This window comes from Convolutriloba macropyga, chromosome 9, assembly GCF_964194025.1.
Source record: "Convolutriloba macropyga chromosome 9, txConMacr16.3, whole genome shotgun sequence".
Classification (NCBI taxonomy): domain Eukaryota; kingdom Metazoa; phylum Xenacoelomorpha; order Acoela; family Convolutidae; genus Convolutriloba; species Convolutriloba macropyga.
Genome location: NC_134476.1, coordinates 2,271,731 through 2,299,010, shown reverse-complemented (window position 1 = coordinate 2,299,010; position 27,280 = coordinate 2,271,731). Strand labels below are relative to the sequence as shown.

At 33.0% G+C, this 27,280-nt stretch overlaps 1 protein-coding gene across 1 annotated transcript in view; it reads right to left on the bottom strand.

Annotated features, from left to right (window-relative positions):
- Nucleotides 1-2,928: 2,928 nt before the first annotated feature.
- The window catches only part of LOC142345934 (uncharacterized), an 80,969-nt gene continuing 56,617 nt past the window's right edge, over nucleotides 2,929-27,280 (bottom strand). The window contains exon 6 of the mRNA XM_075398400.1: nucleotides 2,929-3,696. Coding sequence (XP_075254515.1) covers nucleotides 3,045-3,696 — 652 coding nt within the window. The 3' untranslated portion in view covers nucleotides 2,929-3,044. The remainder of the gene's footprint in view (nucleotides 3,697-27,280) is intronic.

Genomic DNA, 27,280 nt, shown 5'->3' with positions numbered 1-27,280 from the left:
GAAAGGGTGTCTTTTGCACCGCTAAAATACGCTTGAAAGAAGCAAATTTCAGGTGAGAATGCGAGCGAAATTCATTACATGGGAGACTTGCATTTCGATTGCCCAGTACTGATTTACACTTGGAGTTCGGTAAGGGATTAGTTCAGATGGAATAAAAAGTGATTATAAAATAGTGTAACGAAGATATATCGATGGTTGCAACTTCACCCGTCAGGGGATGCAGCTGTGAAGATGCCGATTGGAGGGCCACTCGATCGCACGCCATAGTTAATCAATCAAAGCCAGCTAATTAATTCGCCATTTTTTACATTTGTTATAGGTTATTTTGAGCCAATCAGATTAAATGGGCAATCAAAACTAAGCATTTGGCTGTGATTCTCAGTTTTTTTTTATTGGGTTCTGCTCTCGTTTGGCTCTAATTTTAGCTTCAGGTTGAAGAAGTTGACGTTTGAACGGGTGCCAAGTTTTGTTCCAATCTTAAAAATAGCTTGAAGGATACTGTAAAATTTTGCAACAAGCGGAGAAAAAAGCCGAGATTTTTTGAAATTTGTAGACCGTGAGAGCAAATTGGGCTTACTCGAGGTTACCGGGTACAGCGCATGTGAGGCATGGTCGTAAAAAGTGGTATCCGAGTCGGATTAACTAAACAAACAACCGAATAAATATTTGTTTTCTTTAGCTAAGATTAGGTTTGGCCAAAATATGGGGTAGAATTAAGGGAACTTGCAGCTACGACTGCCATTTTTTAAACAGATCTTTAAAAAGGATTTAAATCGATTTAAAAGGATCTAAGTTTGTTAAAGAATGGTCAAGTGTATTTGCAATCGATTTTTAGCTAATCAAAATTGAGAAAAATTGTAAGCTGCGCGAAAAAACAACTGCTTCAACTGATAAAATTTATAGTTTTAACTAACACTTACTCTCATTACATTGTCGATTGATCTCATTTTCTTAGGAGGTTTGTAATTTCAATTTAACTTATTATTCATGCAATGATGATATTGAGTGATAATTGACAATTCAGTAAAACTGAACATTTTTTTGGAGTTTCTATAGTTCATCTGCAGTTCAGAGCGTTCATGTTCAATCTAACATTATTTTGGTTGATTTAATCAAATTTTTAAATTAAACCTTGTCTAGAGTCGAAACTCAATTGCAAACAATAAATACTTTCAATCTACCTTTGACATCTTCTGTTCAGGAATAGTTCCTGATTTCAGTCAAAAATTTTGTCAGTTCTACCCTATTTGAAAAGTTTCCAATGTTTTGCAGTATTTTTCTCTATTTTAGATGCACCTCTTCGTTTTTTGTATATGGGCACCTGTTGAGCCGACAGAATTATTGAAGCAAAGGTACTGCATAGACCGGATGAACTGAAACTGATGGGAAACTGAAAACTTTCAAAAGACATGAAAGGATAATATAACCTGAATAAAAAAGGGTTTTCACCACTTTTTCTAGTTTCTATCAGAAACGTCATTTTCTGGAGAAACGACAAGTAAAAAAAGTTTTATTCTATTTTATAGCTGTAAGGGAGTTTTCGTAGAGCAATTTAAATCCATTTCAAAGGTTTTAAACGTTTATAGCTCATTTCTTTTCAGTTGAGTCAAAAGTATTGAAAAAGTATTAAATTGTTAAAATGATCCCAGATTGCAGCCATACAATGAATTTTATTGATATTTTTTATCAATAAGAACGCTATATAATTGATTTTGAATTCCAATGTTTCAATGCGGGTATGCTATCCCGCTTATTATTGTTGCTTGCTTCTCCGAACTACGCTAATGGTTGTTAGAAGTATAGATACGATAAGGAAGAGATTCTCTACCAGGTACCAAGGTGGATTGTTGAAAAACCCTGAAGGGTTATTCAAAATTATTTACGTATAAGTTTTCTTTCCCAGAATAACATGTGGCCATGTATCACACAAAACAGTGGCAAGTGGGGGGGGGGGGTATATTTTAAGAAAGGGACACCATTGAAAAAAAGGCCATGGAGGGAGGGGGAAAAATTTCAAGTAGGAGCACTTTGATGTGAAAACGTGAAACAAATTAAATAACTCTATCTACTTTGGTACGAAGCCGGTTGAAATTTGCCAGAGCTCTCAAAACCATTTAGTTGATAAAGTTAAATTTTCCAATAAGTGTTTTTTTTCTGCAGATATTTTCGACTAACGTAAGTTCGTAATTTACTATTGGATGAAAGGTTATGGAAATATACAAGCTGACATAACAGTGATTTTATTGGGGTATTAGAGATTTAAATTTGTTGTTGGGCAATTTTCTTCATTCTTGTGTCGCATCTACTAAAATGGCATTAATTGAAAACTGATAGTGAACAATTAAGTGTGCATAACAGTAGTTTCGTTGTATAAAAAGGTGCTTGAGAAATTGACGAATGAGTACATTTTAGCTAAAATTTATTTTTTTCAGTAATTTTTCAAGATTGTGACTCGTGACAAAAATTCTTTTCCTCATGAAAAAAGCCGGAGGGTGGTTTTGTAGGGTAGTTCGTGGCGCTTTGACATAAATATAGAAAAGAATAAATTGTCTCCATGAAAATAAACTGCCCTAGGAAATCCTGATGATCATGTATCAAATATGAGTTGCCTATAATCACAAACAAAATTTGATTATTTTCTCGTAATTAACTACAAGGCTCAAACAAATAATCAATGTCTCTTTTTTGTATAGCATCGTGTGCAATCTTCCCGTACCAAATTTACAGAGGTCATCAGGTCCGATTCGGGGACTTTTAAGTGGCCAAGAGATCTTAAGAGGTTGCTTGGCAAAAAGATCGCAAGACTGGGAAATTGCTGGGGAGAGGAGCGAAGACTTGGTTTTCTTTGGACAAAGCAGATCTTGAATTTTGATAATCACAAGAAATTCTTTAATAATCTTGGGATTGTTCCAGATATTTCAGAATCGAGTCTGATGGACTCTGGGTAATTGGTACTGGTTCTGGAATGGGTATGATTTCAATGAAAATAAATCCTGGTCTGAGTTTTTTGAGTTTAGCTCTTCTATCGACTTTCAGTTCGTTGGTCACGCGTCCTCGTCAGATATTCTGTAACAAACTGATCCAAGCGTGGCATCAGCACTCGAATCTGCAAAAATATCAACTGGAACTGGATTGGCAGGAGTGAAATCGAAAGCCATAATCGTCAAATAATCCGCACCCGCCGAACTGGAAGGCGAACTAACTGGTTCAAATTGGAAGTAGCTGTTCATGTTCTGACCTGCATCAGTTATCCACATGCCTTCGCGGACTTGATCAGTTATCCCTACCCAGCAACCATCAAACGATGACGAATGGTACATATGTTCTACTAAGAATTGAACTGTTTCCTGTTTTCCATCAAAATCGTCAAATAGTTTCGCTGAATAGCCGTCCAAACAATTCTTTTTCGCCTGGAAGTAATCCAGCTTTGTCACAACCCATATGTAAGTGTATAAACGAACAAGAGAACCTTCACATCCGGGAGGTTTCCCTGAAAGTGATGATTCACATGTTCGAGTCTGTCGTTTGATATAATGAGTCGAATTATCGACTAATGTCGAATCGTCCACCCATGGTATAAGTTGGGAGAACACTTTTTGACAGGCAAAGTGAAAACTTCCCCCATGGCATCCCCCGTCATACAATCTGATGTACTGGGATATCTGGCCGGCCATCAGCAACCAATGTTCGCAAAAACTAAAAAAAAATATATGAGCTATCATTCGGGAAAATGGGGGCGCACTGTTTTGAAGTTGTAACCAAAGACTATTTTCAACCACAGGCTACCTTTAAATTGCTTGTGGCATGCAAAGCTGTTCAGGATTATGGAATTGTGGGCGGAATGGGAAATGATACATCAAGAAAAAAGAATAGACTGAAAAAACTTAAGAGTTAGCGAAAACTCGAAAAAAAAAACGGAAGCATCAAATTTTTACTAAATTTTTCGAGCAAACTTTATAGCATTGGGTTAGGGTAACTCCTCAACTCCCCATGAACTCAATAAACGCCAACCCAACAAGTCAACAGGTGTGGCTATAAATATATAGATGCTGCAAAAGTGCGTAAATTCGCTTTTTATCAGTCAATTGTCACAATTCTTTTTTTACGATTTCTCAGATATCTTTTAAAAGTCAAATTTTTTATGTATGAAGAATCAATTGCCTCGCAGTTACCACCATTGCCCTAAGAATTAATAGCATTATTGCAGTTACTTGATATTCAATACGTAAGTTTTGACTTATTTACATATTTGGTCAACCAGTAAGTGGTAGCTAAACATGATGTTTTAATTGTTTTTCAAAATGCTACAAATTTTGTAAACTTGATCCAAATAGCTTGAATGGTGTACAATTATTGAACTTTGATGAAAATCTGTTGCTAGTAGCAATTGGCTCTCCTTCTGCCTAGAACTTGATTCTTCATAAATTTTCGTTTTTCTTAGAATTTTTGTTAGATCAAACAAATTATGAAACTTACAAGTTGGGTAAAGTTTCTTACAAAATTTATCAACAGAACTATCATTGACAAAAACCTTAAGCCTTATCAACAGATTAAACATAGTTTATCATTAAGGAGATTCTTATCTTCAATCAACTAAAATTGCAGACCTTGTAAACGACCTTACAACTCAATTTCTTGACGAGTTTTTTACTCAATTGAAATACATTGACAAACATCTCCGGCGTAAGGCACAGAAAACACCCTGTAAACGTTGGAATCCGCTGACTTTTAAGTTTGCTTGAGGGACCGAATCAACACAGCAAAACTTTATAGCCGACAAACCATCCAAGGGAAGAAAGAAAACAACCGATGGCAAGGCAATCGGTGAACTCAAGTTCGTGGACATAAAGCAAGTTTTTCTCAAGACATCTCGCCAAAGTTAAAAGCAACCTCACACGGCGGAAAACGATGTCAGCGAGAACGCTTCGGGAGATTTTTAAGAGATGTTTGGTGAAATCAAGTTACAATAAACAAAAGCAAAGACTGTTTCGCAAAATCAAAATACTTGCAACCGTTTATTTCTGTCATCTAGCGTATTTTGCTAAATAAAATTGTAATTTGCACAGCTCGAAGATATCTTGCATTGTTGAGGCGAAGCAAGCTGTAGGTTAATAAAAGAATGTTTTTCGACCGTAAAACTTGGAAAACGAAACGAGAAATATTCGCAGAGACACGTTGATCTTTGAAAAAGAGCCCATACCAGAGGATTTGAGCGAAACCAGCACATTAATTTTGTTTTACAAACTTGAACAACTAGAGACGAGGTAAGACGTGTTCTGAGCTTACCTTTATTAAGATACTTCTAGAACTGTCTTATGGTTGTCTCAAGAATAAGGTGTACTCCTAAGGCTTACCTGACTAACTAAAGTTCTATATCTCTAGTCTGTTACTCTTCTATCTGAGCTTCAGTAGACAGTGCACGGGCCCCAATGCTAAAGTCTAACATATATCTCAATACTAAACAAGAGCGGAGTAGAGAGAGAGAAATATACTTTATTATTATATCAGGTGGTGAACTGGTACTGACTAAATAACTTTCTCTTCTGAGAAGAAGGGTAAATGGGTAAACATCTAAAGGAAAGAAAGGAAAAGATATTATTCCCTTTTAATCCAATCAGGGAAGAGTATTTTCAGTCTTTATTTATTTAAATAATAAAGACTTTCAAATAGTCCTTTCTGGAAGTCATATTTGACTCCATCTTTCCGGGGTTTCGAGTTTTTTGAAAGTCTCTTGTACAATTCTAATAAGTCAATTTCTCTTTATTCTCTCTGAAGGATTTTCTTTTCTTTTTGGAGTGTGTTGCTTGAGATCGGTTCTTCTGTAGGTCGATTCCTAGACATAGGTTGCCCAAAGAGCAAAGAGTGAACATCAACAACCACAAAAGTATCTTTTCCATTACCACGTCCAGTGGGTGAAGATCCTTTCGGGTAGGTCCGGTGTTGATGCGTGGAGGCGATCCTGATGTCCAGTGACTTGACTTAACTGACTTACCTGAATTGGTTTGTTGTTAGGTGTTAGAGGTTCAGAAAAGCTTTTCTTTATTATAACCAGTGTTGGGTTTCAATGTTCTGTTATACGTAGTATCCCTTCCGGTGGGAAAGAAAATAAAGAGTTATATGATCTGTGTTGAGTATATTTTGTTATATGTTTTTATGAAATTCGACGGATCAATTGAGGGTAATTGTATTGTTGGGACACTCGAGAAGTGACATGAGACTGTTTGGTCATGTTGGATTAATACAGATTTTTTTTTTGAAGATGAACATGTATTAATAATCCGTTTCCTGCGCGAAATCATAAGTTATTCTGATGCAATCGATTTTTACGAATTGTACTGTTATACTTCTACATTTTGTTTCCATGTTATGTATTTTGTAAAGGGTTTATAGATCTCGCTTATGGGTTTGTAATGGAGATGTCCAAAAATGTCCAACTACTGTATTCAATCAACTTCTATTTCCTTAACTTCAGAAATTAAGTTATAGTCTCTGTCTGCGCGCTTATTATTCAATATTTCGAATAATCCAAAGACTCTTTCAGTATTTGGAGTACTACAATGTTAGTTGTTACTAGGTAAAGGTGAAGCTGTTAGTTGTTACTATAGCCTAAAGAATTAATGTAATGTATCCATACATGTGTTTTGTTCTTTGGTAAATGAAAGTATGCTTTTCATGCATTTGATACTCTGTTTATGCATATGTTTTGACATGTGAAAATTTCGAAATTCAAATATTTTTTGTTTTAATCTATGTTATAAGTTGATATATTGTTACAGTTTGTATGGAAAAGTATATAACACTTTGTTATGTTATTATGATTTCAAACTGATATTATAGTTTTGTATGTTGTGTAAACAAATCGGTTCTATAAGAATCTAGGATGAGTTTTGTTGAAATGTCATGTCGATGACTCAAGGTCTGAAAGTTTTTATTACATGTTATACATAGAGTTAATCTGTCTATTATATGACTCACTGTGTAAGTTTACACTTTGTTTACATTACAAATGTTCTAATTCCTGTCAGTTTTGTGCCTTATTTCAAGTTGTTCTTTATTTACAAAATTGCATATAACTAACTATGGAAAAATTTTTGCATATATACATATACATTTTAGAAATTAGGTTAGTGTTTATAAGAAAAGTAAAAAATTGTTTTTGTGTTTTTAAAGTTTATTGAACAGAAAAGATATACAACAATTGGAATAAATATTTTTGTAATTAATGGTTGTGCAAATATAAAGTACAACTATAGATTACTCGTTGTGAGCATATTTATTTAGGTAAAAACTCAAATATAAGGGTTTACAAAGTATTTGAGTATAAATTATTGGACTGATATAAATACATTTATCAGGAAAGGGTGAATTTTGGGTTACAGAAAACATAAATAATCATATATGCATTGATTAATTTCATAGTAATTTATTGTTACTTGTCGAAATTATCAAGAATTGTTACTATTGAGAGTTGTTACTTGTTACTGTGACAACGTTGTTATAACTTCTCCGTCTGTTTCGGATAGTTCGTCCGTTCTTTATAATGTCGGTATTCCTTTACGAAGTTGTCGTCTTTCGAAAGAAAATATGCAAGTAAGTTCGTTAGGTCTTTTAATGGAATATCTGTAATGGATGCTTTCACTGTGTTGCAAAGTTCGTGTTCAAGTTCAGTTTTAGTCCGTTCATTATTGAAGTTTATTCTAATTGTGAAAGCGCGGTTCGTTACGCTTCCTTCGAGGTGATACACGTGGTATTCCTCGCAAGGTTCCAAAGCTTCGAGCGGTACCATGAGAGGCCGCTCCGGTGAATCTTTCAGTTGGAATATATAGTAGTTCTTGATTGGGTCAAAGTTTCTAAGTGTGCCCAATGTATATTCCCATTTTAAACGATATCCGTAATTTAGAAAATAGGGTGATGTCAGTTGATCGTTAATGTGTATGTAACTTCCTGATGTATTATTGCATTTGTCACGTAGAAATGTATAATATATAAGGTTGTGGATTAGCTTAGTTTCATGTATTCTGTAGTTGTTGTTCTGTACATCTTTCGGTGTAGAATGCAGAAAATTGAAACTCAGTTGAAATATCTGATGATCGTAAATACTGTACGCAGATAAGTCTTGAAATGCTTTAGCTAAAATTCGGTCGAAATGACATGTTATTGGAATTTTAAACTCGTGGTCATAATCATATAAAAATCTCTCAGTTAGGCTATAAAACTGCTTGAGTATTGGGTACATAGTCTGATGGAGTTTGTCTCTCCCCATGTTTTTCGTACTACGCTTGACTGTATTTGTGTTCTCTGGTGGCAGAGGTGGGACATACTCTGACACACGATCTTTAAGGTTATGAAGAGGTGCCATGAAAAAGTTATATTCGCGTGAATCGAATGGCATATTTGCCCAATTTCTGTATGATAGCAATGGATTGTAATTACTATTGTGTGGGCTATTTAAAGTTCTAGGATCTTTGTCCTGAAACCAAATTGTTTCCATAACTGTTGTTGTTGGTGTCTGCTCATTTGTTGATTGGTGGAAAAATGATTTACTATTAGCCGATCTAGGTGTTACCGCGTAGGGGAATCTTAAATTGTTTGGTCTACGATTAGCTGGAAACAATTGTTGTTGATTATAAGTTTGTGTTCTTGGTTGTTCTGTAATATAATCATAGGGTGGTGGTGGTCGCGCTGGTGGTGGGTAATTTGGAAGTGGGGGTGATGTATATGATTCCGTCGTCGAACGGTTTTGAGTGTTAACTAATCTGCTATGTTCATAGCTATGAATATTGGTACTTGTTCCCTGCTCATTAGTGTTTTTGTTAGTGTTAAAGGATTGTAAGTTCCGTCGGTTATCAAATTTGTTCTTGATTTTACGTGCAATTTCTTGTGGAGTTTGAGTAATCTGTGGAGTATTGTCCAAATGTACTGTCATTGTAGTGACTGTTTCAGAAATATTCTCCATTTGATCGTCTGTTTGAGTTCCACAGTCCGATGCATTGTCTCTTACTGTGCCAGGACTCGATCTTCCTGATCCGGAACTCAATTCTCCTTCTTCAACTTCGTAGCTGAATGGGCAATCGGATTTGTATGGCGATTCGTATTCCATGCCTGTTGCCATTGTGCTAAAACTCATAGACTATTAATATTGGAATAATACATGGTTTCAAATGTTATGTTTACTGTTATAGAAACTGTTTGTAGTTGGGTATGTTAAAAACTCACTCGTTAGTGGTTACATTGTTATTTAAACATATATTGTCATTTTTACTGTAAGTCTCTTATGTTTTGTTGTGAATATACAATTTTATGAATATGCAATTTTGATGAGTTAATAGTAGTGGGGGGGGGGGGTATACTGTTAGATGTTCTTTAATGTACATATTGTTTTAAATTTCGTATGTATCAGCCGAATGAGTGTCAAAGTATGTGACTTCATTTTTGTGTGTGGCTGATCATTTTGGAGTACGTCTAGGCTGTGACTGCGATTATGCATTTTGTTAGTCGTTAATTTTAGTTGTTCAAAATCAATTGGTGGAGGGTTTTGCATATCTAGTAGTTTCGATGTAGGTATTAAGTGTCTGTGTTCGTTATTTGTTGATGAAGGATTTGGGATTTCATATGGTTTAGGTTGATAAATTGGTATAGGTGTTTCATATGTATGGTTGTGGAATAAACTATTATGTTGTTCAACTTTTGGTGCACTAGGAATAGGTGCTGATAAATTGTTTTCGATGCATTGATATGCTGGGGGTGGTGTGATTAGTTGTGGTAATATTGATGGTAGTTTATTCTCTTTTATTGTTTCTAATGGTTCTAATTTAAATGGTTCTGGTTTATATTTCCTTTCTGGTAATGGTGGTTTCTGTATCTTTTTTGTTGGTTCTAAAGTTCGTAACTGTAATCCGCTTTCTGTTCTACGGATTGTTGTGTTGTAATGTTTGTAATTTGTATCAACGTACATTTCTGTTGGTATTTCATTGTTATTATGGTTTGACGTTGTTACTTCTGTTGAATGTCTACGAAAGTTAGGTCTAATTTTTCTTGTTTTGTTGTTTAAGTTTCCATAGTGGGAATTGTTATCGTCACTGTCGTCATGTAGATTTTCATCTTGTATTTGTGCTACTAATTGTGTAAGTGTTTGTGAAAATATTCCAAATATTCCAGTTAGTAGTATTTTTGTTATACTTGCTTGTTTTCCGATTGCTTTGTGGATAGCAAAAGCGTTATAGAATTTAATAATAAGGTTTGTTATGAATAGTATCATGCTAATCATAGCATAAATAATAGCCATTTTCTCTAATATGTACCATGGCCAACCAAAGATGGTTAAAATTTGGTCTTTTAGCCATTCGCCGTCAAAAATTTCTTTCCAGTTTACGCTTGGTTGATCAATCTGAAAGTTATATCCATTGATATTCAAATCTCGTAGCCATTTTAGTGATTTTTCGTAATTTTTATATGTTTGTAATAAACCTAATTGTTCAAGCTCTAAGAGTTTTAGTGCATTAGCTGACTGTGCGTCTTGTAATGGTTGTTCACGGTCTCTTATGTATTCATGTAATAGATCTCTTTTTCGTTCTTGTACTAGTTGTTCTTTACTGTAGATTCCGCTTTCTATTAGACTTGCTTTACTAAACATATTGTCTAATACTATTTCTTCAGGTGATATAGTGTTTAACATTGTTTCAACTTTAACTGGATACGGTGTTAATCTGTATCGAGATGCTCCTTCCGTATCTATTGAGATGAGTTGATCAAAATTACTGTGTGAACATGGTACCTTCTTTGCCCAAAGGTATGTTTGGCGTGTTAGTTGGTGTACGTATTGTACTCTGTTTTTGTATAGAATTGGTATTTTATCATAACATTCACGTGTTTGTGGTACATAAAGTGGTGATGATTTCTTTGCACATTTGTACATTTTCATAACGTTTACTCCTTTTTGTTTTACAAATATCGATCTGTCTCCTGTAAGAATATATCCTAGAAGTGGTGTGTTCTTCTGTACTTGTGTTAATGTTAGCTGTCGTAGATTGTTCGCAAATTTGTGAATAAAATTCTATTGCTTGTAAACTGATTCTAGAGTATATGTTACTCATATAGAGGTCCATTTTCATATTTAAATGTGTGTTTTCGTTAATAAAACCGTAATAAAATTGGTTGTTATCTTCGTCTTCATAGCGTGTATGCGTTGAGATAATTTGTTTTGGTGTTATTTTTATGAATTTTTCATCATCGAATTTATCTTTCTTTCTTGTTGTTTTCTGTCCTGTATGCATATCAAAGCCATATTCATATATTATGTAAATGTCATCGTATTCTGTTTTATGTAGTGGTTGTAGTGATCCGCATTCGTGTTCAACTATTGGATATATCTCAAATCGTGTTGCTATTGAGGCTGTTTTATTTAATTGTATTTTCTCTTGTATATCTGGTTTTTGTACTGTTGTCCATTTTGCGTTTGTTTCTATCCAATATCGGTCTTGGTATTTTACCATGAATGCGTCAAATCTAATTAGTTCAAATAATTGACAATGTGTTTGGGGTTCCCAAACTATTGTTGCTTTTGTAAAAGGAGTTGGTTGACATTCTCCTTTGTGGAGGTCACGTGGTAGTTTTGTTCCCATATATGAGATTTCTTCCGTATCAAGATTTAGTAAGAGTGATACTTCTCTGATTTCTAATGTCCAATCTAGTATGTCTATTCTATTTTGTTTTCTTACTCCGGTTAAACAGTTTGATTGTGCTTTTTTAATTGCGGAGGGTATCCATGTTTGGTTTGTGTAATCATACACTATCCTGCCATATGGTGGTACCATAGGAGTATCTAAATGAAATTGTATTCTGCCTTGGAGGTCTTCAATTCTCTTTTGTAATGGTGGATTAGCTATGTAATTGAATGATATGTTGTATCTTGTGGGTTTATATTCTGTGTTTTTCAGTAAGTTAAGTCTGGCGAGTTCGTTACGAACTTCGTCCGGGTCTAATATTTTTGTTCTTTGTGCGTCTGATACGTAATAGCTAGGTCGGTTTGCTCTAATGTAGTTGGTAAGTTGTGAACACCATTCTACTCGTTCTTTAATCGTTCCTGCAACCGCGTATGCTTTAATCTCTACTGCTTGTGCTTTTGATAACAGTTGAACTTCTGTTTTTGTCATATCTAAATCGAGTGGTTTAAATTTGCATGTACTTATTTTGTTTAGTTCGTAGTACTTTACATTCGTGGTTTCTTCTGCGTCACAATCGTAATGTTCAATAAAAATATCTTGAGGTCCGATTGCTGAGCCGTTTATGTTTTGTCCTGTTAATTCTATGTAGTCTTCCTTTGTTTGACGTTTTTGTCTTTTATTGTTTAATTGGAATTTTTCTAGAATACTGTTTGTGAGGTGTTCTCTATAGAAATTCCAGTTTCTTGTCCATTTATCAATAGCTATATTCCACATTTCTTCATAGTCTGAACTGTTTCTAAATTTTTCTAATTCTGTGACGTTATAAATGTCTTGGATTGAGTTTGGGTCTGCTGTTAGTTCTGTTTGATTATTAGATACATGTTTCATAAGTTTGTTGAAGTTTTCTCGTTCTATTGTATTTGATGTATGTATTTTTATTTTGTTTTTATTTTTGATGTTTTTGATTTGTTTCTCCATTCTTTCGTTGATGCGGTCTTTAATATGTTCTTTTAGCTTGTTTTGTATTCTATACTGTGATTGTATTTGTGTGTCTATTTTCATATAAGTAAATATTATTATTATTATTAATATTAGTATTATGGAATTTAATTGAAACGGCATGTATACGATAATCCTGTATGAGGATTGTAAAATGTTGCAAAACCTAAAGTTTGTTTAGTATATCTATCAAACTTATAGACAAAATCAATACAAATAAACGGTGCTGGTGTCGTTGTTGTTACTATGGAGGGTGTTGTTGCATGAAATGGATGATTGAATATCGTATCGTATTTAATCGTTGTATTAAATTTTAGTTCTAGAGATGGTGTTGCTAGAACTTCAAGTGCCGAATTTCGTTGGCGATGTGTTAGATTTAGGGTATTTGTAAGTCTATTTCTTGACCAATTTGTGAGGGTGTCTCCAAGATTAGTTGGTCCGTATAGTGGTGGAGGAGGATTCCAGGTTTTATGATCTAATGAATAAAGATATGTATGATCATTAGTTCTACTTAAAGTAGGGGGATTTGGGTTTAGTACTGGTGTTGCTCGAGTTCTACCTGGGTGACTTGATGCTAATCTTAATTCTGGTATAAATGATGCTGGTGAAAATATTGTATTTCGTGGTGGTTGTAAAGAATTTGTTATTTCTACTCGTGGTGCGCTGATTGATGTGTTAGAGGATGAAGATTGTGGTGATCTATTTGGTGTAGTGTTCGTACTTATCGTATTTTGTGGTGAAGTTGCTGACCAAATTGAACTATGCGGTGAGTGTATTGGTTGTACACGAAAATTGTCTTGTACGAAATTGAAGTCTTGCCTTTGTTGAAACGTGGGTGGTAGGAATGGATTTACTCTTAATTCTGATGATGTAGGTGTTGGGATAGTATGAATGCTTGAATGATCGCTCGGTGAACTGATATTAAAATTATGGAGTGTTGGTGTTCGGGTTGGTGTTCCGGTTGGTGTTCCGGTTCGACTTGGTGGTTCTGATTGTCCGGCTTCTATAGGTCTTATTATATTGGATTCTATATCAGTAGAATTGTATGAGGCTAATGTGGAGTCTTGTGTGGGAAATGAGAGTGATGCTCTACGTCTGCCTCTTAATAGGTGTCTAGTTTCTGTTCTCTCACGCCGTACTGTATACGGGTTTTCGTTTCTAGGGTCTGTATCGTCTATTTCAGGCGATGTTGGTATATTTGTTAGTTACTTCGTTATGATGTGGTTGTTCTTGAGTATTGTTACGGTTACTATTATTATTTGATGACGCAATTTTTGCTGGTTTTTAATTATTTAAGCTCCGGAACCAGGTCCGTGTGGTGGGACTTGCATATATGGTGGTGTTAATATCAGTACTGGTATTAGTTCTTGTTGTGGTTGGTGTGTTTGTGCTCCTATATTCGATATCCAAATTTCGTTATGTTGTATTCTTAAGTTTAACTGGTATATTACAACGTTTCCGTAAAATGGTGATTCTGCAGGAAATCCAATTTGTAGATAGAAGTTTTGTGAATGTAATGTTTGATATATAGATTCTTCTATGTCTGGGTTTGTATCAATTTTTATGGATTTACAAAGGTTTCTATTAAACTTAAGCACATGCGTACTAGGAAATATATAACTATCGCAATTTTAATAAATTTAAATATTTCCAGCTCTACAATATCTATGTTTGTTTTACATATATGGTATATATCAGAATGTATTTCGTGCATTGAATTATTGTACTGGTTGGCTTGCATATACTACTCTGCGATTTCTAATTACTTCATGTATTGTTACAATCGCTAGATTCGTGGATATTACTACTATGCAAGATACTAAGAATATAGTAAGAAATAATATTATTTTATTTAATATTAAAAAGAGTGTAACTAATGTTTCTGAGAAATCAATTGTTGAAACTTATAAACGAGTGTTGGTATCTGGAAAAGATTTTTAAGGCTGCACTGGAAAATGACAGTTATTTTCTTGTGTAACTGACACTTAACGGTGTCACACTAATTGTATGAAATTTAAATTCACTGGTAGACTACAATAACAATAATTGGTATCATATTATTTGTTAGGCTTTCAGTTTATCGTCTACCAGTTCAATAGCGTCTTTTCTACAGACTACTATGAAAACTGTGTTTAGTTTGTTGATATCAACACATGTATTCGTGTGTATTTGTTGTTCTAGTGTTTGGAATTCTGTAATAGTTTCGTTACAGGGTGTTATGTCTTTCAATAATTCAAAATGTTTTTCTCCCCAAAAGAGTTTTACTTCTTGTCTGGTTTCTGTTGTTCCCTCAATTATGAATAAACAATCTTTAGTTGAAATTTTACAATCAGTCGTTGTGATACTGTCGTTATCAAAATGTATATGACTATTTAAAGGAAATTTAAGTTGAGCAAAATTATCTCTTTGTACTTTTATTTTTATACAAAGCTGGTTTCTGTTTAAAGAGTGCATAAACTCTGATGCTGCTAACATTGGTGGTTTTTCATCACAGTGATATAAATAGTGGTGAATTAACCGTTCTGAAATGAAATTAAAGTAATTCAGTTTACCTGTTAAGTTGTGTTGTCGTGCAATTGAGTGTTGTTGATAAACTTGTATTCTGAAACTTGAATACTGGAAAATGAAATTGAAAAATAGTTTTATCTTTTCTTTCTAATGTGATATTATAGAGGCAAGAATGGAATTCTGTTGAGATAGAAAAACTTTGAATTTTGAATTTTGAGTATACAATTTCTGTTTTTCAGCTTAGCTGAAATTTTTCACAATTTTTTCAAATTTTTCAAGTCAGTTTTGTTGTTGGGGATTGTACGAGGCAAAATCAGAATTGTGATTTTTACTTTCTCGTTTCTGGTTCTCTACAATGTTTCTGACATTTATGTATCTTCCGTTTTTTATATTTGGGTTGTTAAGTTGTCAATTTTAATAATTACTTGGTCTAATTAGAATGTTAGCTTCCTATTTCTTGAATTGGATTCACTTCTGAAATTTTCCAGATCTTTTGTTCTCAAGATGTTGTTTATTCTTTGTAATTGGTGTATTGGTATGAAGTTTATTATATTTGATGGTAGCTGGCGTGTTTCCATCATGGTATGTTATGGTAATTAGTCTGATGTTGGTGCCGACTTTGTCGTTGCCTTTTGTTTTGAAGTAGTTTCTTTGATCATTGGTATGGTTCGTGGCGTCAGTATGTACCAAGGGGTTTGGTGCAAAAATGTCTAATTACTGAAAAGGTACTAGTGGTAATTGGATACGTTGTTGCAGTCTTCTGCAGTCTTGCAACTTTGCAATGTGAATTGGTAGTTGGTACTAATGGTACAAAATGCTTTGTTTGAGAAGCATTTACGTAATTGAAATGTTCTTTCAACTACTAATGATCTTGGTAAGATCAGTCTTGTTAATCACCATCTGTTTATGGTGTTGGTAAATGTTAATTGGTCTGAGATTTTACTTTTTGTTACTAATTGCGTTTGCAAAGAGACAGTGTGTCTCAGTGAATTGTTTAACATCCCTGTCATCTTCTTATGGATGTTGTCAATTTGTGAGTTTTCTCCCGTTAATGATGTCTTTTATTTATGATGTCTTTGTTGGGTTTTAGTGATTATCACTAATGAGTTACAGTTTCAGTTATCTCTAATTAGGTGGACTAATGATGTGTATGACGTTAGTTGTCTGACGTTAGTTGTATGACGTTAGATGATAACGTCCGCTTTTCAATAACGTCCGTATTTTTACTAATGAGATGTTTGACGTCCGTAATTGGTATGACGTATATTGTTCTGTTCTGTGCAAAAAGGTGCACTGGGGATTGACCGTTCATAGTATCGAAGGTTTATTTAGCCGAATGTTTATGTGTAAGTTCAAATTCTATTTGGCCAAATGTCTGATAGCCGAATGTATAATTGTGGATGTAGGACGTGTATGTTAAGATTGTGAATGGGTGTATTATCCATCTATGTGGATATATGTATTCGAAGATAACTTGTATGACAGTAAATGTGTATTTTAGATTCTGATGTTGGAGATTACTGGATAAAGTTACTGGATGGGCTGTTACTGCGTGTGCTGTTACTGCGTTACTGCGTGGATGGGCTGTTACTGCGTGTTATTACGGGGATTGTTATTACACTACATTCTGTTATTCTCATTACACTCTGAACAGAAGTTATTCTTTTGATCAGGTGAACATATTCGTCTATTCGATACGTTACTCTATTTTTAGATGTGTTTGTTTTTATTAGCTCGTACTCGTTGTTTTTAGCTTCCGTTTTTGTTACTAGTTTTTACTGTTTATCCTGTTATTAATTATTTGTTGTTATTTTTTACTCTTTTCCTATCGTTGTTGTTTGTTATTTCTAAACTCTCCGTTTTTATATTTATTAATGTTCGTGAATGTCGACTTCTTCAAAATATCTATTCCATTCCATGAGGTGGATAGATCCTCGATCCTCTGGATAGCCTATCCAAGAAAGGATTTGCCTATTTGTTCTTTGATTACTTGTTATTTCAATATTTGTTGTTTGTTTATTGTTTACTGTTAATATCAATTATCTCTAAACGTCTATTCCAGTTCTAAGATGGGGAACATCAAATAAAATATACCTTTTGTGTTTTGAATTTTTTGTTTTTGAATTTTGTTTATATGAAAAATTATCCTTTGTGACAATCATAGTTGAGGTTTCAAGGGCTACTATCAAAACCTATTTGTGTTAGAATATCTTCTATGGAGATGTTGTATTTGTTACTTGATTCTTTGTTATTTGAACATTTGTTATTTATTTTGCCAATGGCAATGGATGCTGTTATCAATTGGACGCTGTTGTCAATTACTATGTCTGATGGAGAGTTCGAATGAAGGTTGTATATGGATGTTAGTCGGAGACGAGAAGATATTTTGGTCAGTAATGTTTACAGCGGTTATTTAAACTTTCAGTCTGCATGACTGTTAAATCCCTTTTTGTTTTTATATTCTGTTGCTTTTATCAATTTCTCACTATAAGGTGTTAAGCTATATGGTGCTAGTTATTTCTTAAAGATATTCGTGAAATGTTAATATCCGAGTTGTTACTTCATAACTAATTCATAAAATGGGTTGTTATATCTCCGGGTATGATCCAATGTTTTGGAAAAGGTATAATTGGTTAGTGGTTAGGTAAATGATAACACCTTGTAGTAGTTTCATTCTTTTTATGTTTTAATCATGTTTGTTGTTTATATTCTGTTCTTGTTTTAATATAAATATCACTTTGTTTTATGTTTTTACTGTTCCTGGGGTTTTGCACACAAGGTTCGGGTTAGGTATGTGTGCCCGTAAAAATAGTGAATGTACATGGGAATATACATAGGGAGGTACATAGAGATAGATTTATTGTTGCAATGTGACAGATTTTTCGGATTGTTCATAGGTGATATTTCGAATACTCTATGAGGATGATTTTCGAAAATCGACTATATTAGGTAGTATTAGAGCATTAAACGGTTACGGGGTCAGTAGTAATTTTACTAATGATAGCTGTATGCACGGATTTGTCATGCAATGACTTTTGGTATAGGTGGTCAAATGAAATGAATATTTTATAATTTTAGAAATTTTCGAGTATATGTGTAATATGATATGTGTTAGTGATGATAGTATTAGAGTGAGATTATAAAAGGTGAGACTTCGATCCATAGTGAGTTATTTTTTCGGTACGTATGTGTGAATTCGTCAATGTTGGTTGTTACAAATACACTGAATAGCGTTGTTTTAATATGGGTTATTTATTTAGCACGGGTTATTAGTTTTTAGTGTTAAATTGATTATTATTATTATTATTATTATTATTATTATTATTATTATTATTATTATTATGTATTATTGTTCTTTTCGTTAGTGTGTTAATAGTATTTTCTTCTTACGAATATTGTAACTATGAGTCTGTTGAATATCATCTTGTGCTATATGTTTCTTGTGTGATGTTTGCATAGTAGGTTGTTTTAATATTGGAATTTCGTTCGTTAGTAAATAGTTTTGTAATTCTAGTTTAATGTTTTTCTTTCGGATAATACGGTACTATATGATTTCTGTGTATTGTTATATATTCTTTATTGTTATTTTTCAATATGTATGTTGTTTCTGTAGGTTTATCTATGATAAGATATGGTCCTGTTTTTAGTGGTAGTAATTTTTTAGATATGCCGTCAATTTGTTGATGATTTGTCACTAATACAAAAGTATTTTTCTCAAGTGGTTTTGCTGTACGAAATCGTAGATTCATCTCGTCTGTTAACTTTTTGCTGTTTTGAAGTATTTTTGTAATTGTACGATGTGTATCATTATAGTGTTTTTCTTTATCTAGGAACCATTTAGCAAATGTTCCTTATTGTAACTTTGCTATTTTTGGATGGTTGAATTGTTTTTCCAAATGAGTATGTGCTGGTTGTGTGTTGCATGCACTTTTTTCCGTTGGGTTGCAATTTCCCATTTCATCTGTTGTTGTTCCAAGTTTTATTTTTGTGGGTTTTCTGGGCTTTTGGTTGAAAACGACTTCATATGGTGACATACCTAATCGTGTTTGGTATTGAGTATTGTATGCGTATGGAAAGAACTTTGCTTTCCTTGACCAATTGTGATTTTTCTCGTCTAATAATGTTCTGATAAATTGTCCGATTATTCTGTTTGTCCCTTCTACTAATCCGTTAGTGCACGGTGCATATATTGTACTTGGTTTAAACTTGATTTCAAAGTAGTTACATAAATGTATTAATTCTGTGTTAATGTATTCTGATCCGTTATCGGAACGAATTTCTTCTGGTAATCCAAATTTGATAAACCAATGTTCAAATAATGCTGTAAATGCATAATGTGCATTATTTTTGGGTGCACACATAATTGTTACATAGTGTGAAAATGCATCTACTATTACAAATATAAAATTATTCCCTTCGGATGATGGGTGGATGGGTCCTTTTGTATCTATCATTATCATTTCATTAAAATATGATTTTGTCGGTGCTAATTGTTCTTTTTTACTTTTTGTTTTTGTGTTTGCAAATACTTTGTTCGTTTGGCATTGTATGCAATCTGCTATTAGGATTTTTATTCAGGTTGTTAAATTTGGAAAATAGTATTTCTCCATTATGTTTCTTTTTGTTTTTTCAAGTCCTGTATGGCCAACTGTATCTATGCAATGATTTTCGTAGAAAACACATATTAGTAATGTTAACGGTAAGCATATTCTTTGGATTGTGCTTTTGTGAATTCTAATAAGAATTTTAATTATTCCAGTTTTTTCGTCAATTACTATTGATTTAAACTTTCTATAGTATGCAAAGAGTCCTTTGTTTCCGCGTATGTCCATTGTTACAGAATGTGGTTTATTGTTATGTTTTTTCCACATTTTGACTTTGTGTAGTACTGGATCTATGATTTGTGTTTCTCTAATGAGGTCTTCCGTGATTTTCGTTTTTTCATCATAGAAAACGTCTGTTATTTTTGCGTTATCGTAATTATTTTCTTGTTTAACATTGTTAATTAGTCTAAGATAGTCGTCGTCATGGTGAACCGTGTATGGTCCTTTTTGGTTTTTCTCAATGATCAAGTCGTCTTTTTCTACAATTGGTGATTGCCAATTTTTTGTTTTTGGTTTGTATTTCGGAATTAAATTTGTTTTTGTCTCTGTGTTATACTTCTCGTATGATATTGGGTGATATTCGTTCTTATCAATGTTGATTTCGAAATAGTTATTATGTATCTTAGCTAAAACTGGATAGTGTGTTTTTTCTTTATTGTCTTCATCTGTGTTGTTACATATGCTGTATTTGCATTCTAGGTTATTTGCAAATGGTGTTTTTGCAAAAAAGAATTTTATGTTTTCTGGTATTTCTACTGTAATGTCTCGTGTTTTAGTAAAATGTTCTTCATCTATTGTTCTACTAAGAAGATCGAGTAAGGCTAGGTTTTTCCCTTCTGTCCAAATAATGTGTAAATTTGGAAATTTCATTAGTATAAGTTGAAATCTGTAAACTCTGTGATTCGGTTTATTCTTTTGTGTAAATAGATAGATTATTGGTTTGTGGTCTGTAAACAGAATAATTGGATGATTTGAACCTGTTAGTAGGAATTCATATTCCGTTAGGGTGAATATGATCACTGAGCATTCTCTAATTAATGTAGCTAGTCGCATTTCAATTGGTGTGAATAGTCTAGAGTTTGCTGACATTAATCTCATCTTCTTTTCAGTTGGATGCTGTTGTAATAATGCTGCTCCAATGCCTGTGTTGGATGCGTCTGTTATGATGTAAAATGGTTTTTTAGTGTCTGGCATCGTTAATTCGAGTTTATGTGTTATTGTTCTTTTCATTTGTTCAAAAATTGTTTGATGTTCTTTTGTCCATTTAAAGTCGTTCTCTTTGTGTAAGATATGGTCCTGTTTTTAGTGGTAGTAGTTTTTTAGATATGCCGTCAATTTGTTGATGATTTGTCACTAATACAAAAGTATTTTTCTCAAGTGGTTTTGCTGTACGAAATCGTAGATTCATCTCGTCTGTTAACTTTTTGCTGTTTTGAAGTATTTTTGTAATTGTACGATGTGTATCATTATAGTGTTTTTCTTTATCTAGGAACCATTTAGCAAATGTTCCTTTTTGTAACTTTGCTATTTTTGGATGGTTGAATTGTTTTTCCAAATGAGTATGTGCTGGTTGTGTGTTGCATGCACTTTTTTCCGTTGGGTTGCAATTTCCCATTTCATCTGTTGTTGTTCCAAGTTTTATTTTTGTTGGTTTTCTTGGCTTTTGGTTGAAAACGACTTCATATGCTGACATACCTAATCGTGTTTGGTATTGAGTATTGTATGCGTATGGAAAGAATTTTGCTTTCCTTGACCAATTGTGATATTTTTTGTCTAATAATGTTCTGATAAATTGTCCGATTATTCTGTTTGTCCCTTCTACTAATCCGTTAGTGCACGGTGCATATATTGTACTTGGTTTAAACTTGATTTCAAAGTAGTTACATAAATGTATTAATTCTGTGTTAATGTATTCTGATCCGTTATCGGAACGAATTTCTTCTGGTAATCCAAATTTGATAAACCAATGTTCAAATAATGCCGTAAATGCATAATGTGCATTATTTTTGGGTGCACACATAATTGTTACATAGTGTGAAAATGCATCTACTATTACAAATATAAAATTATTCCCTTCGGATGATGGGTGGATGGGTCCTTTTGTATCTATCATTATCATTTTATTAAAATATGACTTTGTCGGTGCTAATTGTTCTTTTTTACTTTTTGTTTTTGTGTTTGCAAATACTTTGTTTGTTTGGCATTGTATGCAATCTGCTATTAGGATTTTTATCCAGGTTGTTAAATTTGGAAAATAGTATTTCTCCATTATGTTTCTTTTTGTTTTTTCAAGTCCTGTATGGCCAACTGTATCTATGCAATGATTTTCGTAGAAAACACATAGTAGTGTTGTTAACGGTAAGCATATTCTTTGGATTGTGCTTTTGTGAATTCTAATAAGAATTTTAATTATTCCAGTTTTTTCGTCAATTACTATTGATTTAAACTTTCTATAGTATGCAAAGAGTCCTTTGTTTCCGCGTATGTCCATTGTTACTGAATGTGGTTTATTGTTATGTTTTTTCCACATTTTGACTTTGTGTAGTACTGGATCTATGATTTGTGTTTCTCTAATGAGGTCGTCCGTGATTTTCGTTTTTTCATCATAGAAAACGTCTGTTATTTTTGCGTTATCGTAATTATTTTCTTGTTTAACATTGTTAATTAGTCTAAGATAGTCGTCGTCATGGTGAACCGTGTATGGTCCTTTTTGGTTTTTCTCAATGATCAAGTCGTCTTTTTCTACAATTGGTGATTGCCAATTTTTTGTTTTTGGTTTGTATTTCGGAATTAAATTTGTTTTTGTCTCTGTGTTATACTTCTCGTATGATATTGGGTGATATTCGTTCTTATCAATGTTGATTTCGAAATAGTTATTATGTATGTTAGCTAAAACTGGATAGTGTGTTTTTTCTTTATTGTCTTCATCTGTGTTGTTACATATGCTGTATTTGCATTCTAGGTTATTTGCAAATGGTGTTTTTGCAAAAAAGAATTTTATGTTTTCTGGTATTTCTACTGTAATGTCTCGTGTTTTAGTAAAATGTTCTTCATCTATTGTTCTACTAAGAAGATCGAGTAAGGCTAGGTTTTTCCCTTCTGTCCAAATAATGTGTAAATTTGGAAACTTCATTAGGATAAGTTGAAATCTGTAAACTCTGTGATTCGGTTTATTCTTTTGTGTAAATAGATAGATTATTGGTTTGTGGTCTGTAAATAGAATAATTGGATGATTTGAACCTGTTAGTAGGAATTCATATTCCGTTAGGGCGAATATGATCACTGAGCATTCTCTAATTAATGTAGATAGTCGCATTTCAATTGGTGTGAATAGTCTAGAGTTTGCTGACATTAATCTCATCTTCTTTTCAGTTGGATGCTGTTGTAATGATGCTGCTCCAATGCCTGTGTTGGATGCGTCTGTTATGATGTAAAATGGTTTTTTAGTGTCTGGCATCGTTAATTCGAGTTTATGTGTTATTGTTCTTTTCATTTGTTCAAAAATTTTTTGATGTTCTTTTGTCCATTTAAAGTCGTTCTCTTTTTGTAAGAGATTATATAATGGTTGTAGTATTGGTTGCATACCATATACGTATGTCGCTAGGAAATTTATTGTTCCCAGGTATCGCTGTAAAGCTTTCATATTCGTTGGTGGTTCCAGTTTTTGGAATCCATCAATCCGTGATGTAAGTGGTTTCACTTTTTTATCTTCAATTATATGTCCCAAGAATTTTACTTTCTTTAACATAAAATATGTTTTGTCGGGTGCTGCTTTGAGGTTTTCTTTAAGTAGTATTTTGTGATATTCTATCAATGTTTCGAACATTTGTTCATATGAATTTGTTTGGATGAATATGTCATCTACGTATGTAATGACTGTTCCTTTTCTGATTAAGGGATATAGAAAATGTGTTAGTATTGATGCAAATGCTGCTGGTCCGATTGATATTCCGTAGAATAAGCGTTTAAAACAGTATTGTTCATTTCCGATTGTAAAATGTGTAAATCGCATTGATTCTTCGTCTAGTGGTATTTGGTTATATGCGCTATTTAGATCTGCTGTTGTGAATATTGTTCCATAAATCCTTGTTAGGGCTACATCAACTGGTTCGATTGGCCAGTTACATTTGGATTCATCTATCATGCTGTTCAAGTATCTTGCGTCTAGCACGATTTTTAATGATTCGGCTTTTCGTAATATTATTACTGGATTTGTGAATGTGTTTCCTGTTGATAGTTGCTCTTTGTTAACGGGTGCAAGGATGTCGTATTTTTTTAGTATATCTAATAGTTTTTGTATTCTTTCTCGAAGGTGTATCGGTACTTTGCTTATTCGTTGTTTTTTGAAAATTGCATCTTTTTTCATCGGTAGGTTCAATTTTACTTTTGTTTTTCCGACGTCAAATTTTGTTGTTGCATATACTTGTTTGTATTGTAATATGATTGTTACTACTTTTTTGAACTCTTCTTGTGTTAAGTGTGAATGTTGAAAATCAAACATTTGTATAAATTCCTTGTCTTGTTCGGAATATTTGTTAATATTAAATTTGCAATTAAAGTTTGGTTTCCTTTCAAATGTTGCTACTTGTCCGATTGTTTCGTTTTCTTGTATGTTTAGTATTTCACTAATATCGTGTTCACTTTCGTATGTTAGATGATACAATGCTGTGAATAAGTCAATTAAATTTGTTCGATATATTTCGTTATCTTGTTTTTTAGATGTAATATTTCTATACATGAAACCAATTAACCCTGTGTTTATGGTTATTCTATGTCTGTTTTTGTTAACTAGTAAAATGTCTATGAAGTATTATTCATCTGCTGTGAAGCCTTTTATATCTGTAAAAGATATATTGTGATATTTGTTTATCGGTTCAAAATAGAAATGTGATTTATGAATTGTTTTTTCATTTGATTTTCTCATTTGTTTAAATATAGGTATTGGAAATGTTATGCTTTTATTTTGGTTATGTTCGATATAAATTGTTTCTCTGTTAAATATTGGGTATAATCGCGAGTAATACGGGTAACCTTTTGTACTATTCATATAGAATATAATATCGTTATCTAGGATTGTATTTGTATTTAAGGTTAGTCTATTTGTGTTTACATTTATCGTTTCAATATATTCTTTGAAGAACTGGGTGCCTAGGATGTTATGATTAGATTGGGTTACATAAAAATGAATGTAAAAATTGTTTTGTGGTCTGGTTCTGTTCTTCAAGATTCTATCCGGTGTAAGAGGTAATTTGACTGTTCCGTATGTTTTTATTGTAGTGTTGTTCGATGCAGTTAATGTTTCGTTTGCTTTTTCTAATTGTATTTCTGGGTTATTATATTTTATCTCATTCCAAGTATCTTCATTGAGTAGATTTAATGTTGCTACTGAATCTAGTAAAAAGTCAATTTCTAAAATTAGTTTTTGTTTAGTGAAATCTTGTTCAAATTTATTACATTGATACATCGGTAATATCCATGTAGGGTTACTTTCTAATGTATTTGTTAATGTATTGCATGTATCTTCGTTTGCGTTGTAGAATTTAACTAATATCTCTTGATCTTCGTCTGATGACTCTGATGTGTATTCGTATTCGTCAATTCCTGGTGGGTCATCGTTTTGTTTTTCTGATTTAATATTATTTATTCTGTTTTTGTTATTACTATTGTTATATTTATTTCCTTCATTTCGTCTTTCTGTAGAGTAATTCCTTTGATTTTGTTCTCTTTGTGATGAATTTCTCCTGTCATTTCTGTTATTGTTGTTTGAGTAATTTCTATTGTTACTACTTGAACGTTGTCTATATCTATCGTTTCTGTTTGAATCTCTGCTATTATATCTTTGTCTGTTATTGTTATTGTAATTATTTCTGTTATATGGTGGTTGTTGTCTTGAGTTATTTCTGTCCGTATATCTTGAACTTGATCTACTATTATATCTGTTATGATTGTTATTTCTATTGTAACTGTTTCCTCTGCTTCTACTGTAATTGTTTCTATTATAACTTGTACTTCTGTTATTGTAATTATTTGATTTCCGATATCCTTGATAATTCCTATCATCTCTAGGGTTTACGTTGTTATTATAATTGTTTCTTGATTGTGATCTGTATGGGGTTCGACTTCGTGAATTGTTATATATCGGTGACGTTGGCGGTAATTGTCTTCCGTTAATGTTATTTGAATCAATCTTTCTGTTTGGTAAATTTTGATTATTTCTCATATGACCATAGAATGATCTTTCTTTTGGTCGTGCTATGCTTTCTCGACGTGGTCTTTTGAAGCATCTACCTTTGGTATGTCCGTGTGAGCTGCAAAACAATGCAAATTTTGGTCTACCTTTAAAATTCTTTTTGTCATATGTATTATTAATTCCGTTAAGGACGTTACATATTGTTCCTTCAAATTGTTCTAGATCGTTTTGGTTAAGTTCGTTGATATTGTTACAGGCTATATTCATTTGTTTTAGAACATCATTGATATTACTTGTACTCTGATTAACTTCATATAGTCGTTTGTGATTATTTGTTATAGTTCTTGTTAGATCCATCTGGTCTATTTTTTCTACCAATGCTTTGAATGGCATTTCCGGTTCTCTTGGCGTTTGTTTATGATTCGCATGCTTTTTTAATGCTGCTGTTTTTAGTTCGTTATCTAAACATCTAATAAATGTTTGGTTCATTACGCTATTTCTGTAATCTTCTGTGTACAATGAATAAGCAGTTTTTATGAGAGTTTCTATTCTCAATGCTAATGATCTTAGTGATTCGTTTGTATGCTTTTTTAGTTGTTGTAATATTATTTTTGCTTGTTGTTTTGACTTTTCAGAATCAAACATATCGGAAAATTCTTTGCAAAATGTTTCCCAATCTAATTTTGTTTCACTTGGAAGTGTTGAATACCATTTTTGTGCAGGTCCTTGTCGGGTATGTAGTATTAAAGCTGCTCTTTTTACTTTCCATTGATGATGTCCAGGTTTGTTTACTGGTTCTATTCCACTGCTAAATATCATAGCTGCAACTATACTGTTTAAGTATTCTTCAACAGTATATGCTGGGTCTGTACCATCGAAAGGTCTTATTGTTGTGGGTACTGAACCACTGCTGATGCTTTGTTCTATTTGAGGTTCTTCGTTTATACTCATTGATGTCAATTGTTTATAAAAGGGTAGAGGAGGTTCTACTACGGTTGTTTCTCTTTCTTCTGCTGTGAGAGAATTGGTTCTTCTATTCCGATTTTCTTGTTGTCGATTGTATTGTCTATTATTATTTTGTATGTTTTCGTTCGGAATATTGTCTATATTCCTGTTAGTGAATGATTGTTCATTTTCTGTTCTGAGGTTTGTCTGTCTATTTATGTTATCCAGAGTTTTATCTAGTCTGTTGAATACCATTTCTAGTGCTTCTTCTTGTCTTTTTTCCATTCTTTTATTCATCTGTTGATATTTCATTTCCAAATCATCTATTAGTTTATTTGTGTGATTTGTTACTGTAGCCGTTATTTCATTTT